Genomic DNA, 18,036 nt, shown 5'->3' on the forward strand with positions numbered 1-18,036 from the left:
TATTTTGAGGTGAGGTTTTTCTTCACAGAATGAAGATGGCATAATTGACATTCGGGAATTTGTCATTGCTCTGTCAGTTGTCTGCAAGCCATCCAAAACTCTGGAAACAATTCATTTGGCATTTCAGGTAAGCAGTATTTTTTCCCCTCTATGTAGTGTACTTTTTTGACGAATTACTAATACTGCCATTAGATGTAACAGAAGCTTGTTTCACATGCCCTTTTAATACTTAATTACATTTTAAAATTACATTAATGGAAAGTTAGATTAAGCAGTCATGTTTAAAGAGAACGCACTGCAAGTTTAAGTCATGTAAAATTATGCAAGTTTTGCAGTTTGAAATTGTTCTCTGTGGAACTCTGGTAGAATCTTTTTCAGCACACTGAGTCTCAAACCTGAAGTCCTTTTGTATTGATTCCTCTAAACTAAATGAGTTGTGCTTACTACTTTTATAATGTTTCAATCAAATCTTATTTTTCAAGATAATAAAATATTTTAAAACTTTCCTTACACGTTAATAGAGATTAATCTTTTTACCCCCTTTTATCATCTTGATAAGATTTTCTTCCCTCTTAGTCTTACCATGTTTCTGTGTTGGTCCTGCAGTCTCTGCCCAGACCTTACGCCTCCCAGAAGCGTTCCTGATCTTGTTCTAGCCTCAGTGGTTTGCTGTAGCATCAGTATAGATGGCTTTTTGGGAGAGTGACAGCAGCATTACTTAATGTTTGCCATTCCATTGGGTTTGTCTGACACCTTGGTTTATTGCTTTTTAATTGGTTTCTTTAATACTGCTATTTCAACACAAACTGTGCGGTACCCTGCATCATCTTTTCCCTTTGCCTTGAACTCACATGGTCTCTAGTGTTACTGAAAGTGAAGAGTGCTAACTCTTGATGTTGTCATCACTGGTGAATACATGTCGTTGAGAATGTTCACTTGCATGGTACTACACGGCAGCCTTATTTTTTGAGTAGCTGTTTTCAGGTTCTTCAGCATACCTGTGTTTATTCTCTTAACTATGTTTTGCTAAAGAAATGAGGCTTCTGTGAATGTTCAGTGTTCACATCTGTCATTCCTACCCTTTGTCCAGTATCAAACAAATTTGACAAAGGAGGAAGGAACAAAAATATTTGATTCCTACAGATATAGGGGGAAATCTGCTTCTTGTAGCTGCTGTTACTTACTGCTACTTCTGAGGGAAAAACAGAAAGCTCTCTACCCTTACTTATTCCATTACATAGATCATGGCATAGAGAAATGCCCAGGTGCCTTTTGGTCAGCTCTGTGTCTTCATACTAAAATGATCAATCTGAAGTAAACTTGAAGGTGACTTTTGGGCAGTATTTCAGTGAAATTTATCCATCATGATGCATAATGTGCAATATACTTTCACCATTTTAGAGGAAGAAAAGCTCAGATTAGGCAATTTTCTTTTTGGAAGTGCCTAACTTTTAAGAAACAGTTCTATTAAGTTAAAAAGAAAAAATCATCTATTCTTCACTATTTGCTCCATTGTGCAACTCATAATACATAATTTGGAGTTCCCTGGTTAATTGCAAAATATGAAGTTAACTGTACAACTGCAAAAAGTTCTGTGCCTGTATGAAGAAGGGGAAGCACTCAGCAAGGGGAAGCACATATGGTTCATTCTGTCCTCCTAGTGATAATCAGAAGGGTTAAAAAAAAGTCTTGAGCTGGGGAAATTTTGCTCACAGTGTTCTAGGATAAAAAGGGAAGAGAAATTTTTTTTTAATCCTTTCTTTCCCCCCCTTTCCTGGGTTTGTGTGGAGTAAGATATTCACACAGCTTACAGGGAGCCACTGAAGGATCTAGTCAGTTTGTGAATGCGTGGCTTTGAACAGCTGCTGTCCTCTGCCATGTGCTACTTTTTGCAAAGCACCTTGTCATTTGTCTTCAGGGATGAAGTGCAACATTTCACATAGCTGAACAAGTTTTCAAAGTGGAAGTGCTTAGTATATGGTTGAAGAACTTGAAAACTAGGAGTTACTAAGCCACCAGAGTTCTAAAGCAGTGGGCAATTAAGAGAAGGGGGGATTATGGCAATCAAGTATAAGAGCAGCACTCCAGTGTAAGTGCTATGCATCCTTCCCTCCTAATTGCTAAGGAAACAAGAGAGTGTTGTAAATTTTGCTAATATGACACTTATGAGCCTTACCATCAAGTATCACCTTCTGACTACTTGAGCTGTGAAAATATAGCCGGTTTTATTAAACATTGCCTGTCTTGTCCTTGCGCCTACTCCTTGTGAAACAGTGTGCAAGTTACGTGCTAGGGAGGAACAGGCAAGATTACAGATTTGAACATGAATGTCGTCTTCCATCGTACTTCAATTTTTTTATTTCACTGACTTTTTTTTTTTTTATTCCACTGAGGTGTGCTGTCTCATGACAGCAACTTCTGCTTGTGTGAAAAATACGTCCTTGTGCCTGTGCAATCTCATCAGTTCCTACCTTCTCAATGATGTAGAGAAACTAAGAGGAAGTTTCCAAAATAGCATTTTTTTTTCCATGGTTCAATATTTGCAGTGTTGTCACGCTTGAAAATGAGACAAGGATGTTTTAAAAACTCTTCTGTCTCAATTTCCATTGCACAGGCAAATTGAGTTATTTTAGAAAATTTAATGAAGTTGTATTTGTTACAGATGTTTTGAAATACTCAAGTCCTTTTTTTCAGGGGAGAACACTACATATACAAAAATAGAATGAGACTATGAACAATTATTTTTATTTATCGATATCCTGTCAGTAGTAAAGCTAACTCTTTGTGAGGAAACTCTTTGCATCAGGACTTAAGAATATGCAAATTATTATTTTCTAGAATTTTGAATAAGTATTTGTAGAAAATTATAGGCCCATCACTTTATTGGGGTAGGATTCTCCTGATTAATACAACGCCATTTAGGTATAGGCATTTTATACAACCTGGCTGTCGAATCAGTTGGATGTTGGTCAAGAGTCTTGAGTTTTACACCTGACCAAGTGGAAATGGTATCTGCTTTAGGCTGACCTAAATATATCTCCTGATTCCACAGACTGTCTTAGAGTTTGGACATGTAGATCAACGGACTGAAAATTATTCTCAGTTACATATCTGCAAAACACATTAGTGTTAAACAGTCTTGTCTCTGAATATCATTGAAATGCCAGGGGTTAGGCATGTAAACATAGGCTTTTCTGAATATAGCAAGCTTTACTTTCTAAGTGTACACAGGTCAACTAATAATAAATACTGCCTTTTACCCAGACTAATCAGAAATCCTTAGTAGATCACATCAATCTGAGAGCAACTAGAATTTCCAATACCAAATTTTAATTTTGCATTAACTTCTTCATGTGGTGCTGTTTATAGGAGTTAGCATTCAGCTTTGCAATGATTTATCTTGCTTTCTTGATTCATAGCTGTACCAGTCAGAAAATGGAACTATAACGGAAGATGATTTAGCTCGTATTCTGAAGACTGCCATGGGTGTGTCACAGATTAATGTCATGCATCTTTTTAGAGCTGTAGATGAAGAAGAAAAAGGAGAGATTACATACAGTAAGTATTTTAAGTGGATCTGAACTGTCACAAAACGTCAAAGCTGTCTGAATTCATGTTGATATACCAACCAGTTATATTTCTATTAAACTTTTTTAGTTGACTTGTTGACTTTAACAATGATAAAAACACTGCAGATAAAGTATTTTTTTTAAATGTAAACTTACTCTAATATCAAATGTCAGATTTACATGTTTTCAGAGGTTTTCCCTTCCACATTGTCAGGCAATACATAGGTTAGCTTTTTCAGCATATTCTGTTCTGACTTCCATGTATGTGAATATGTATTTTTAAGAAAGCTATCTTAGCTCTGTCCTGTTGTTTTGTCTCTTGTATCTGTTCCCTGTGATTTCTGCCCTCCCAGAATATAGGGGGGTGTAAGATTTTTCTACTCCCATAATAATTTCTCAGACTGTTTGAAAATAAGTGATGGGGGGGGGGGGGGGTGGGGCGGGGGGGAAACAAGGGGTTATTAACCAGGCTGCTCAATACATAGTCTGTAATGCAGGTGATATGGTGGCAAGAAAGTTGCATTTGAAAAATTGAGAGATCTAGATGAATAGATTATGCTGGGAATCAAAGTACTTGTGTATTACTTCAGATTCTTCATCTTTTATGCAGTGAGGTTTTAAATTTAGTTATTTAAGTATGAACTGAGTTGTTGATAGCCAACATATTACATACCTGCAGTAGAAGTGCTTATGACATGCCTTGTTCTAGTGGTTTTCCTTTACCATAATCAGTATGTATTTAATTTGTAGAAATCTTATAAATTGTGAGACATCAGTGTTAGTAAATCACAATTTCTGCACTAGTAACTACTACATTTCAGTCATACAATATATATGTAAAGCTGTGCTCCCCCCCCGCCCCCGTCACCAGCTTCAAAAATACTAGCACAGAATCTAAGATGGTAAGCCTAGCAGAACTCTAATTTTGGTACCCTTCATCGTTTGAGAATAGCTAAATTTGAAATAGTGTACAAGTGAACTCCAACCAGTTCATATGAGTTACCAAAGATTTCATATTTTAATATCCATCTTTAATAGTACTTAGCTGCATTTACACTTGTACTTTTCCCCTGAATGGTCGTTATGTTCCCATCACAAGAAAATCCGGACCACTGAGCCACCGCAGCAGGCACTGAAGTGCTTAGCTCTCATTTTCACTATTTTATTTCCTGTAGTCAAGAGTAGTATTTTGTGAGGCTGCACAAAGTAGGATGGTGTTTACATCCCTTCTTTGAAACTTTGCTTGGATTCTTTTCTGAGAGAAAAGAATTTTATAATAGAACTTAATATCAATATTGTACTGAGATTTTAACATATCTGAAAGCTTAATAGTAAGAATAAATGTCCAGTTTTTTGTGGTAGATAATTAGAAGAGGAAAACTAATTTTTGGTATTGCATTTCTGTCTTGAAAGTTCTTGCAGTAAACATTCAGTCTCTTGCCTTTCCTGAGAATATGTGCAACTCTCCACGTACTCCATTTGTTGCACTTCAATACTGAGGAAGGAGAGGTGGAAAACGTTGCAGATTACACCTTTTCTGAAGGCACTGATCAGACAAGTTCTGAGAAATCAGAACTTTGTATCTGGTGGAAGAATAGCGACATTAGATATACACAGCAGAGGGCTCTGCTCACAAGCTCCTTCTTTCTAGGCTGTTGGAATGTGAAGCAGGAATATTAAATCTTCAGTCCTACTTGTAAGAACAAAAAATAAAATACCCAAAGTATCAAACGTAAGTTGCTGCACATGTAGCAGAGTCCTTGAAGCCAGAGATCTGATCCCAAAGGAAAAGCTCAGGTTGCAGGTAAACAGAATAACCAGTAGCAAAATCCGATTGTATAACTAGATTGATAATCTTGGATCTGAATTGTTAGAAGTCTGGATTTTTGTCGCATGTTTGAAAAACCACTGTTTGCCAAAGATCTGCATATTGTTTCAGTTCTCTTAAGCAGTGTGCTGTTGGCTTAACTGTTTAGATGCACCTTGATCCAAAGGTCATCCCTTCACTGTAATCTAGAGAGAGGCAAGATTTCTCAATCTTAAGACATGATTCTGGAGAATTAGAATAGGTTCTGTACGTGGGCATCACAAATTTGAGGAAACTCTCCACCTGCTCTTGATTAGACAAATGGTGACTGCAAAAGTGTTCTGAAAACTCTGCCTTGCTTGCTGGTAACAAGAAGAAAGGAGGAATTGGCAATATTGTGAATATCTATATGGATGAACTTTCAGAAAAGGAAGAATTATTTGTTCTTTAAAATGTAGTATTCTTACCTGTATTGACCACAGGATTATCCTGTTAAGTTCACTACACTAAAGTAACTGCGCAACTGAGGGGGAACAAAAACTAGAGATCTATGAACATGCAGCTTCCATCAGGAGCATCAGGTAGTAGGAGGGTATTGCAAAGGCAGGAGAAAAACCTTGAAGTTCTTGTAGTACATATGCATACTTAATGCAAAAGTATAGACAGTATAGACAGAACTCCATTTTGGGTTCTTTTCTTCTTCTTGTCTCTTTCCTCTTAGTAGGGGTAGGAAGCAAAATTACTTTTTTCCCAAGTAAATGACTAAAGTGATCTTTTCCTCAAGTCTAATTCTTCACAGTTGCTTTACACTTGAGCTACAAGATGAGACCTGCGATTAGTAGTCACGCTGGAATAGCTCGTTCTTTCTACATTGCCTCGTCTCACGTTTCTGAGTGAGGCAAATGGGATCTCAAGCACATTTCTTTGAGCTCTGCTGTGTACAATTTTGCTAAATATTCCATAATATCTTCAAGACTTGTTTCAGCAAGACCCAAAATGTCTCCTTACTGAGATTGATCAGAAACATTATCCTGTTCAATTCAGTCCTTCCTGGAATCTGAGGTTTTTCATTTGGATCCAGTACTGATAAAACATTGAGGGATGGATCCTGACAGAGTTGTTGGGATGCTGATCTGGATATAGACTGTCATACTTGTATGATCAACTACTCCAAGGGATTTTCTGAATCTATTTTCTGAAAAGATATAGTAGCTTTTTGAAGAATTACTTGAATCTACAGTAAATATTCTAGTCTTTCCCATGCAAAAAGGATTATGCTTTAATGTGATTGTAAGAACATCTTTGGTACTGTTGTTGAAATTTTTATACTTATCTTTCCTTAGTTGGGCTAACTATCAGAAAGAGCTTTCCCAAAAAAGGCTATTTTTTCCACGGTCATTGATATGATGCGCACATTATATGCGTTGTTACAAAAAGGGATCAATCCTTGGGATGGGCTTAACATGTCCCTGTGAAAAAAGGGAATGCTTTCATGTCTGCTGCAGGCCAGACTCAGTTAAGGCTCATAGCCGATTGCTGTCCTTCTTAGCTGCAGAAGTATAATGTACTTAGTTGGATTCACTGAACATGCTTAACTGTTTTGATTCTGATGAATCAGTTTGCACTCAAGCATTTCTAATATATTATTGCAACTACTACCGCTGTTAAATATTTTAAATACAAAAGAATGTTCTACGTTTCCTTCTTGAAAAAGTCAGATGCATCACATTCTTTGCTATGAGATTATTTTTTTTTTAAAATTTAATTTGTATTAAATATTATCGAAAGAAGAATTTTTGCTATATGCATTTTCGAACATTTATTTTTTTCCCTGAAGACTTTATAAGTTGCACAGTCAATCAGCCTGTTGTACATACAGGTTGTCAACACAGATGATAGTGTTGGTTTTCATGGCCTGAACATCATCAGCTTTTGTTGAAGTTAAAGGGTCCAGAATACTTTAGATCCATATAAGCTGTGAGTAAAGGATACCCACTTCTTTGCGGAAAGCAGAAGTTATGTTTATTGCATTCTGCCCGCATATCCCTTTGTAACAGTTCAGAGGCAGGGTTGACCTCCATCTTCAGTGCCCCCGTGAGCCAAATTCCCTGGCCCTTTGCAATATTGAGAAAAACACTCCCATCTCAGAAAGAGCAGGGTGGCGGAGAGGGAAAGCCATGGTAGTTTCCTTCTTGCACACCAGCCCAATTGTACCAAGAGGAGCTGGGCTTCACTCCTCTGAGGGGCTACTTCAGTTTTCATCTACGCCGTGCTCCAGGGAGCTCTCAGCATCATCTGATCATGAGCTCTTCAGGGATAACAAAGTGAATTTGAGTGGGCTGTGTGTGATACACTGTAGGTGAATGAGTTAGTGATAATATTCGCATCCAGCTTCTTCCAGTGTCAGTTTACATTATGAGAATAGCTTCTTATGACTTGAATCCTGTACAGTATCTTGTGTTCGAATCATGTCTGAATAAACAGTCATATGGGCAAATTGTGGCAAGACTTCAGTGCCTCATTGTTAACACAAAATGTAACAACTTGACGTTAGGAATTCCCTGCTCGCCCAAGAACTAATCTTGCTCTTTCTATCATATTATTAGTACCCAACATTAAAATCAGTTTTTTCATGATGTGTCACAAAGTAATTATCTTCTCAATATTATTCTCCAAAATATTGGGAGTTTTGAAATGCTGAAATCTTGAAAGCGGAAGGCAGCAATGACAACTGCTGTTAGTTAAAGAGAATTATGAGTGCAAAGCATTAAAGGGCATGTTTGCAAAAGACTTCCCAGATTTTTAAGAAATGACTGCTCTTGCTGTTGGTGGTTCCTCAGCTGGAGGGCTTCTGCCCTTCCCCCAGTGAACAGTGAGATGCTATGTCAGGGCATGCGGTGCTTCTCATGCATTTTAATGCAAATCTGAGCCTGTTTACCCCTTCACCATACAAGCTAAGCTAAGCTCTGCTCTGAAGTGTTTTAAGAGGGCTTAGATAACTCTTTGTGGCATCTCAGCTCTGGGGATGTGGTAAACTTCTGCTGAGAAGCTAAAACAAGCTGTGGGGATAGCATTATGCTAACTGCTGCTATTTTTCTCCAAAGTGATCATGTGATTATATATGTGTAAGTATTCAGATTTAGCATCCTTCCCTTTCAAAGAGTTGATTCTGTGTAACAACAATTTTTTTTTTTAGATGACTTCTACAGATTTGCTGAATTGCACCCACACTTTGCAGAAGACTATCTCTATGCAGATCAGATGGGAGCTGAGAGTGGCTTGGAGACTTCATCTCTTTCTGCTCCTAATGGCATCTGTACTGACTTCAGCCCTGAAAACGCTGAAGATACAAAAAAGCTGCTGCAGAAGAAACTGAATTGACACTACAACTGTTACCTTCCTCTCCTGGTGAGAGGATTGTCTTTTCTTGGGATTTTCATAAGTCACTCCAACTATACAGCAAATACCAGTTTTGTGTGTGAAAGTTCTTCTACCTTATACCATTCTTTGAATCATATGTGCTATATTTAACAACATGTTCCAGGTTATTTTGGGGAAGGTGTTTTTATTTTTTTTTTTTCAAAAAGGTCTTTGAAAGGCAACAATGTGAATGTGCTTCATTATTAATGTTCATATTTAAAAGGAGGCGGCACACTTATTTATATTCCATTGGCTAGTTTAATGTACAAAGTGTCGCACAAATGTGCATGTATAAAGAAACTGTAGCTACTATGGTGTTAAGTGCACTTTGGTGATTAGTGTTTTCCCTAGTTATGGGGATGTTCATTTGGGGCCAAACTTTGCTGTCCATGTTTGCATAGTCAGTCTTGTTGATTTAGGTGGGATTATTCTCTTGAGCAAGGCAAGCACGTTTTGGCCCTTTGTTTTGGTTTCAGTGAACAGTTTGGAAACAATAATGCAAAAACTTGCTAAGGATTACTTTTTTATTTTTATTGTTGAATGACAAAATTGTTTCTCTTTCAGTCTATTCCATGGTAGAATGAAAAGGAAAGGCTCCTTATCCCTCACCCCAACACTTTTCTACTGTTATCTTCCGGATGCAATTAAATGTTAACTTTTTCCAAACTGACATGCCACATACTGTTTGCAAATACATGACAAAACTGTTTGTGCTTTTTCTATTATAATCAATTCAAATCATGTCCACCCGACATTTAAATGGGAGGCATTTACACAATTCTATTTAATCTAGATTCATCAGGAATCACAGGTTTCTTTTGTAGCAAGCCTGTACATACAGATAACTTAGCACGGAACACACTATGAAAACTTTGTATCAGCACAGGTTTGAAAAGCTTGCAGAAAAGTTACTGCAGAAGCCAAGCCAGCAACAAGTTGCAGAACATCCTGAAGAAATGCTACTTAAATCTCTGTAGCTACATCACATAAACTGCATATAAGGTACATGAAGTTTAAAATGGTTTAGAACTGTTTAAAAAAACCAACAAACAAAAAACCCACCACCAAACCAAAACAACCTAAACCACTTGTATTAGTAATGTTTTATTTTTCCTTTTGTAAAGCCAGATGCCTTAATTAGAAATGGAGGTCTTGGAGAAAAATTTAAATTATTGTAAAACCACAGAGCTTCACTGATTAGGAAATGTGACAAAAGCCTCAAAGAGTAGGAAGGAAGGCTGTCACAAAATAACTCCGATGGCAAGTTTACTTCCAAACAAACGAAAAAATATTTTCAAATAATTTCTGTGACTAATGTTGTAGGGCTGCACTAAAATACAATGTGATTGGAAAACTGCTGTTGAGATTTGAATCTTTCATGTGTTAGAGTAATTTAAAACTAGATTTGAAAGGGAAGAATTTTAACAGAAGGAAATCTGTACCAAATGCTTTTTTTTTTTTTTTTTAAAATAGCAGGAGTGTTTTAAAGCTCATTAGGGTATTGGAATGTGTCCTTAGAAATCCCTAACTGTATGTGGCAAGTCACCAAACAGAAACTGGCTTTAATAGAAAGAATATGGGGGGAAAATATGTAAGAAATTATGCTTTCTGCAGGATATGTAGAGGTAGGTCGTCATTTGGAGGTAATAATTAAATTTTTGATTTATCTGAGTAATACATGCCAAGCTGACAGAGCTGTAGCAGACTGGCAGACAAGAGTTGAATTAAAACTGATCATGAAAAATAGGATAAATGACTGGGAAAAATAAAGCATGTGAGGAACTAGACTTAGGTAGGAATAGTCAGCTGCACAAAACAGAGGAGGGAGTGGATATTTACTGCATAAAATACCTTGGGGCAGGGATGGTATCGAGTATGACAAACTGAGCACTCAACTCATTGCTGCAGAAGGATACACATTACAGTGGGATGCATCAACAGTGCAGCCTGTGAGAAGTGTAGTGGTATATCTGTGTTACCAAGGTGTGGTAAGGCCTTACCTGAAGTACCTCCCCATGTTGGGGCACCTGAGAAAGATGGGGAGTAGCTGGATAGAGTCTGGAGGACAGAAGGTACTCAAAGACATCAAAAGTATTCTTTAATCAAAAGAAGAGACTGAAGGAAGATGTGAAAACAGTCTTCAGATATGGGAAAAGTTGCTATAGAGAAGATAGGAACAGTCATTTCTCCACATTGATGGTAGATACAGGCTATTCATTTAAAAGGCAAGTACAGCATTAGGAAAATGTCCTTACAATACACCTAGTTAAGCGAAGGAGACTAGATTATTCCAGGTGGGGTAAGGAGCCTTCCTTCACTGGAGGCTTTGAAAACAGGACAGGCAACTGAGGCAGAGACAACTTACTGATCGTGCCCTGGGGTCATAGGGATATGTCCTGAGGTCTACTTCCTATGCTTATACAGGATGTATTTTAGTCCGTATGCAAGGGAAGGCACATGAACTGTAGTCTGGGTGTATTGCCTCTCCTCTACGAGACTTTATGGCACATGGCTCAAGCTGGCTAAGATAGTTATCTTTTGCTTTGTACGTGAGCTTGGGAACTTGAGAATTTCAGAGTGCAGGGGATGAGAGAGTTGCCTTAGACACATGTCTGAAAAGAAGAAAAAGGTAGACTTAGTATCCCATGGACAACTTTGGGGTGAGAGAAGCTCCAGAGGAAGAGGTACTCTGTATGCATCTGTGACAGAGCAAAGAGAGCTGATTGAAGTTGACTAAATATGAGTGTGCCTAATTTGCATGTATGGTGTGTGTAACTTGGAGATCTGTCTTCTGAAAACCATTTGGTTTCATATTTGTTTTGACAAGGGAGATGTTTTCTAATTGCGGTGAGTGTACTAACTGCACTTGTGCGCAACTAAGCTGTGCGGAGTGTTTGGGCTGAAGGGTGCTGCAGCCTGCAGTAGACGGGCCCTTAAGAAAATGCCACATTGCATGGTGAAGAGGCACTGAAAGTCATGGGCGTCAGTGGGTTTGGTCCAGAGCTGCTGCTGAAGAAGGCTGGTGACCAGCGCATCATTTGCTTGGTGAGCAAGTACTCTTGGAAGCAATGATTAAAAAAAAAAACCAAACCATCAACAAACCACAAAACCACAAAAGAACACTTAGATTCTGTAATGAATTATGATGCTCTCTCTTTTGTGAGATTGTTGAACAAGGTAGAGACATAATAGGATGAGTGATAGGGTGAAGTCCTGATCAGCCTGCATGGAAACATTGGTAGATCACATGTAGTGTCACAAAAGCTAAGATTAATGAATATAATTCAGGTGATTTTAGCATCTGTAGTATATAAGGCTATAATATTAGACAGCCTCATAGTGAGAGAAAAGCCACGTTACTGTAGGGTGGTAAACTCAGGACTTTATTGAGGGCTGAAACCCGTAACACTGCACTTAGTACAGCAACGTTTGTTACACCTCATCTAGCAAACTGACTGCTGAAGTGTTTTAGCTGTTCCACATAAGTAGCCTTCTGAAAAGGCACTGGACTGTGGAACAGCTGGGTTGTGACAGTCAAGTTTCAGTGGCTTGCTGCAATGTCAGGGTAGAAGTGAAAGCTTCCTTTCCCCTTCACCAAACATTGACGTGTAAATACTTTCAGTTTAAAAATTATAGATTTTACAAACACACTGTTTTATTTTAACTGGTGATATTAACAGCCCCTGAAGTTATAGGGAGACATATGAAGAAATGACGTTAGTTCTCTGCAACAGTTTGACTTAAATGATCCTTAGAGAAAAATGCAGGGGCGTGAAGGCATTTGACATTTCTGATGAGCATTTTACTATTTTTATGTAATACTGCTATCCCTTGCCAGTAGAGCTCTTGCATCAGGCTGATTTTTTTTTTTGTATAGTGTATGAGAGACCCAGCCAAAGCTTTGTTATTCTGATTGGATTGCACAAGTACGCACTGTATTTTGAATTTATTTAACACAGAAAATCACAAAATCCAAAGTACCTAAAAAGTGTCTTTTTTCTTCATTTATATTTCTTCAAATGTAATAAAACCCCACTAAAACCAGATGTTTAGGAAGTGCAAAGTGTGTTTAAACCACTGCCCCTACTACAGTAAGGCAAGTGCAGTTGCAGATTTCTCAGGAGTCCGCTGCTATAAGCAGAAACACTTAAAAGGCACTATAGGCAATTTGTAACCCTTGTGGAGAAATTAGGTTGTACACTTAATTTCATACCAATGAATTACGCTGTATGTTTTGATGCATTTATTGTAGCTAGAATAATCTCACTATGATAAAGCAGCCAGGCTTGTGTGTGTGTGCTAATCCCACTTCGAAGGTATAAATCTTTAGGTCACAAAGGTTGCAAAGGAGACACGTGCAGTAAGGAAATGATGCAACCTCTTTAGCGGCAAAGCTGCCGGAAGTAAATAGTCAAGTTTTGTACAGAGCTGTTTATTAATAAATTTCATGCAAACTGAATAGGTTTGTTAGCTAGTTTAAGCATTGGGCTGGTTGGAATATGTTTTTATTCATAAAAGGTAGCGTTTTTGTGGAAGAGGGATTGTTGCACTTGAGCATTTGCATAGGTTGATAAATTTTCTAAAGCGGATGTATATTTATGAGTGCCATTACAAGGCCACCTTCGGTATTGCCATTAAGTTATTTTTCCTATGTTATATCATCATGCGGTAAGTACAGCTTTTTGTGTTAACTGTTTTAGTCATATTCTGCTTTTTGCTCCTTCAAAAATAGTATTCTCATTTAAAACAAAACCAAAAACAAACTCAAGTCCTGCAACTTGTATTCTTTGAGTGCCACGTGCTGTAGATCCCACGATCTCGGAAAAACTATATACACACCACTTTCCATGTATTATGGGACTGAACTAGGATAAAACCTCTGATAAAAACTCTTAGCAAGTCAGTTCAATTTTCAGTGCGGGTTCTAAGACGTTCTGAAATATTGTGTTTTGCTTATGTGAAGTCTCTGCTTTTTTGTAGCAGCATTTTCATGAGCATCCTTAGCAGTAAGAAATAACAAATATGTTGGCCAAGATTTTTACATAAGCAAAATTTAAGTTCAGCTCCTAAACTCATGTTGAAGCACAGAAGTTCCCTGCGAACCCAGTGCTTCAGATGGTTTGTTACTTTTTAGGTATCTGAATTTCAGCTAACTTGGAAAACTTCAATTACCTAAGTAATGTGGCTAGATCCTTTACAAAAAAAGGAGGAAGAGTAGGTCCAACAGTTTGAAGTGGAAAGTAAGAATGTGTAATCAGTGCTATTGATAATTAATTATTAATTTAATGAATAATTAATTAGTCCAGCAAAACAACAAGATCTGTTTCACAAATGAGCAGAAAGACTGAGGTTGTCATTTGGGTAATTTTGCAGTCCCAGCTAGGCAGAAATTAAGCCAGCTGCTCTTTAGTCAGAGGATGATTTCTCAAAGGTACTGCAGTATCATGTATCCAAGTAATGTCTAGGTCACTGGCAGCACAACCAGTGAAATATCTGCTCTCCCTGCCTTTTTCCTATGAAGATGGGACACAAGTATTCAAACCAGGACAGGAACCTTCTAAGACCTTACAGGTAAAGTCCTCCAGCACCACCTCAGAAGAACAAACACGATTGTTCTGTGCTATAGCTCAGGCAGTGAACTGGGTATACATGTTAGTCACTGACACATTGTGATCAAAATGTGCTTAAATGATGTAATGTTGAGGTAAAACTACTGAGAGAATGCAGCAGCAGAGATCATTCATTAGACATGCCTGTACTTGCATCTGTGAATATTTCCTGCATCTCATAGTGATCAAGTTAAGACAGTTTCTCTCCCTAGGAAACCTTTCGGGTTTATTTCAAGATATTAATTATTTTGTCTTTATGAGTGGAAGAATGACTTGTTTTGTAGAAAACAGCTTTTTTTTCCCCCAGATGGTATGATGTGCTTTATCACGTGTGACAGGATTAAACTCAAGTGGGTGAATCCAAGAGAGCAGAGGATTTAAGAGGATTACAAAACTGAGGGGTTCTGTTTCTGTGAAATATGCTGAGACCTTTTTGCAGCAGTTGACACTCTGCCTAGGTTGTCTTGTAAGCATGTTAGGCAAAATAATTTTACTAGTTGTGTGATGGCAGCGGCTGCTTGTTCCATTTTCTTTAGCAAAGTGGCAGAGTACTCCTGCGCAGGCTAACTTCAGGAGGCCATCTGTAACCGGTGAAGACGTATTTGCAGTTTTCAAATTGATCACTTTCTGGGAATGGAAACAATAGAATCACCTTAGCACAGATTGCACCTAAGTTATTCCTGTTAATTAACTTATTTGTTGGGGTTTCTTACAAACATAGTTGTCATGCTTCTTTATTCTGAGCTAAATTGCACAGGGCCATACGAACATCCCAGCTTATTTGAGGTCAGCTTGGGGATCTCAAAAAAGGTGCTGTATGATAATCTGTGGATGTAGCATTAAGCTTCAATTCTTTGACCAAAAAATGTTAGAAGCAAGAGAAAAGTCATAATTACTTTTGTAATTTTAACAACAATATCAAAATATTAAGTTGATATTATGAATGGGGTGTTATTTGAGAGGGCCAGTTCTGAGCCAAAATGTCAGTTGGAGAAAAATCAGGCTGAACTTTTAGTCCTGAACCAGCAAGTAGAAGAGCCCATCAAGGCTGGCGTGGCAGCATAGCTTTCACTGCGCAGCTGGCCTTTTCCCACAGTAAAGGAGGATCTTTTCTGCCTCACGGGCTGGTGAATTCAGTTTTCTGTATCCCTAGCTCTTGCTTGGATAGCTCTCTGTTCTTTGTAGGTGTGCTGCAGCCTGAGGGAGAACTCGTTGCCTCTTAAGCTAAAGTGACATTCACGGACTTTTCTCCCTGAGCTATAAGCGGCGGGTGAATGTTAAAGCTGTGCTCTGGTAATGCCACCCAGAACTAGGGGCCCGTGGACTGCTTCAGCTTGGGCCTGCCGTTAGGTAAAGGAGTGCTTTTTTTCTTTTCCCACACTTTAACCCTTGCAGCTGCGTCCGGGTGACAGCAGGTCTGAAAGGGCTTACGAGAGTCTCCTTGATCCTATGAACAATAAGAAATTAGCTTTAGAAATATAGTACGATGAAATCTTCAACTGGATTGACTGCTGACTTGCTGTGTCACTTCCAGTGTGTGCCCGTTTACTTCCAAGTTCTGAATGCAGCATCTGTGTATGTGATAGCAAACAAAGTCTCCTCGTGGATACTGAAGAACGCTGAAGCTCAGACACTTTTCATCCTACCATGGTACTGGAAATGAAATTCAGCTGACGATAGGTTATTTCTAAGTCTATGAATGTGTATGGGGAAAACCCAAATACATGTCTTTTATTCACTATCCAGCATGAAGACAATTTTGTATTTTAAATGCTAAAGAAATAAACTTGTAAAGATCTTGTATGCCCTAAGTATATATTTTTGTCCTATGTTTTCTTTTATAATGAAGTTCAAGCAAAGTATTTCTTATATTTTGGAAGGGAGGTTTAGGCCAGCCAGTGCTGTACTTTCCAGGCTACAAAAGCAGGTTTTTTTAAGTAAACATCTAAAAATGAAATTGTATTTTTAAATATGTGGATTAGAATCCTTAAGTTAAACATCTCTCCTTGGCAATTGTATATACCTAAACAAAAAGCGAAACCGTTGCAGCTGCTTGTCTATATAGTTGTTTGTGTTTAGTGGTTTGTTTATATTGCTTTCTCCAATTGCTCTAACGGTATTAAGTGCTCCATGTAAATCAGTAATGTTAGAAATAGAAGTCAGAAGTAAATTCCTTTAGAAGTGATAGATTTTTGTTTCCTGGAGGAGGACCAAGACTAAGCATCTGCTAACTTTGTATTATGTACTATACAACTTCAGCGTTGCGGCATTGTGCTGAAAGTATTGGGCATCTATTCAATGGGATCACTTTCTAAACCTTTTTGTAACTCCTGTTATCTCTCCAGGTGTGCAAGACATTTCTAATTTGATCGCAGGTACTAGTTCATCTTTTTGGAAGAATAAAATTGAGTTCTCAACAAGCTGAGAAATAATACAGAAAAAAAAATGGGTTTGATCCCCTGAATTATTGTTAAACTTGCATTGAGGATATCATTTATATACTTTGGAAAAAATAATGCTGTTTTTGAACACACTTGAGAATTTAAGTGCAAAAGCAAAAAAGTTAACCTTTTAAATGTTCAAATTTTGGAATTTTCTCTTACTGCTACTGAATGCAAGTTAGGCATTGCCATGAAGAGGATGCTTTTAGTTGAAAACTTGTGATGACGGAGCAGGAAGCTGGTTTGTAGGAACTCACTTGCAAGGTATTATGTGCTTGTTCCATCAGTGGTACAACTTCTGTTGACTTCAAGGCTGCTCAAGCAGACCTGCTGTGTTTAAAGACACATATCGGCCGCAAGCTTTTTATTATAATAGCCCTTGGATGTGCAGTGTAAACCTGTAACAATATATAGTGCTACTGGATAATAATAATAATCTGAATGCATATCTTCTGCTGTACATTTCCCTCCTATGGCTCCTGTGGTACGTGTACATAGACCTTTGCACTGAACTGACTATACTTCATAACTGAAAAGCAAAACCAAGTAGTGTACTAAAGGTGACTGCAGCATGTGGTTCCAATTGTGGAAATACTTTTTCAGAATGAAAAGTATAGCTTCAGTGCTACAAATTTGATTTTTATATTTTTTATTAACATGCATGGAAGACTAAGGATAATATTTTTTAAAAATGAACTTGGTTTTGTACATTTTTCAATGTTTAAAACTATATGATTTAAGATTACCTCTGAATACCAGTGATCAGTCAATTCTTAAAGGAAATACCTCAATTTGAGCATTCTTTTCTTGTTAATTGTCCGATAGGTTGAAACGGGCGATAGTGTGTGATGAACTGAGCCAAATGATGTAGATGCTTAAACGATGCTATGTAAGTTGTATGATGGTTTACTAAAAGGGAACTAAATGATACACTGCAAGTGTTGATGTGGAGTATGCAATCATGGCTCATTCTGCCCAACTGGACATTTTCCTTATAAATGGCTTGTAAATTGAATTTTCAGCGTGAAGCCAAATTAAAAATGAAACAAAAAAATGTTTGGTTTCCTCTGGATTTTTATTTTTTAGATATGACGGGTTTTTATGAAGAAGGTTTACAATAAGGGGAAGGATACAAATGATAATTGAGAATATGACTGAGTCCATACATGTTGAGGTGTGCTTTATTGATG

General features: G+C 37.8%; 1 protein-coding gene across 1 annotated transcript in view; it reads left to right on the plus strand.

Moving 5' to 3' along the window:
- The window catches only part of LPCAT1 (lysophosphatidylcholine acyltransferase 1), a 67,938-nt gene extending 55,154 nt beyond the window's left edge, over nt 1-12,784 (plus strand). Inside the window, exons 12-14 of the mRNA XM_075744662.1 lie at nt 29-127; nt 3,420-3,558; nt 8,573-12,784. Of these exons, the coding sequence (XP_075600777.1) occupies nt 29-127; nt 3,420-3,558; nt 8,573-8,757 (423 nt within the window). The 3' untranslated portion in view covers nt 8,758-12,784. The remainder of the gene's footprint in view (nt 1-28; nt 128-3,419; nt 3,559-8,572) is intronic.
- The last annotated feature ends 5,252 nt before the right edge of the window (nt 12,785-18,036 follow it).

Source organism: Balearica regulorum, chromosome 2 (assembly GCF_011004875.1).
Source record: "Balearica regulorum gibbericeps isolate bBalReg1 chromosome 2, bBalReg1.pri, whole genome shotgun sequence".
NCBI lineage: Eukaryota > Metazoa > Chordata > Aves > Gruiformes > Gruidae > Balearica > Balearica regulorum.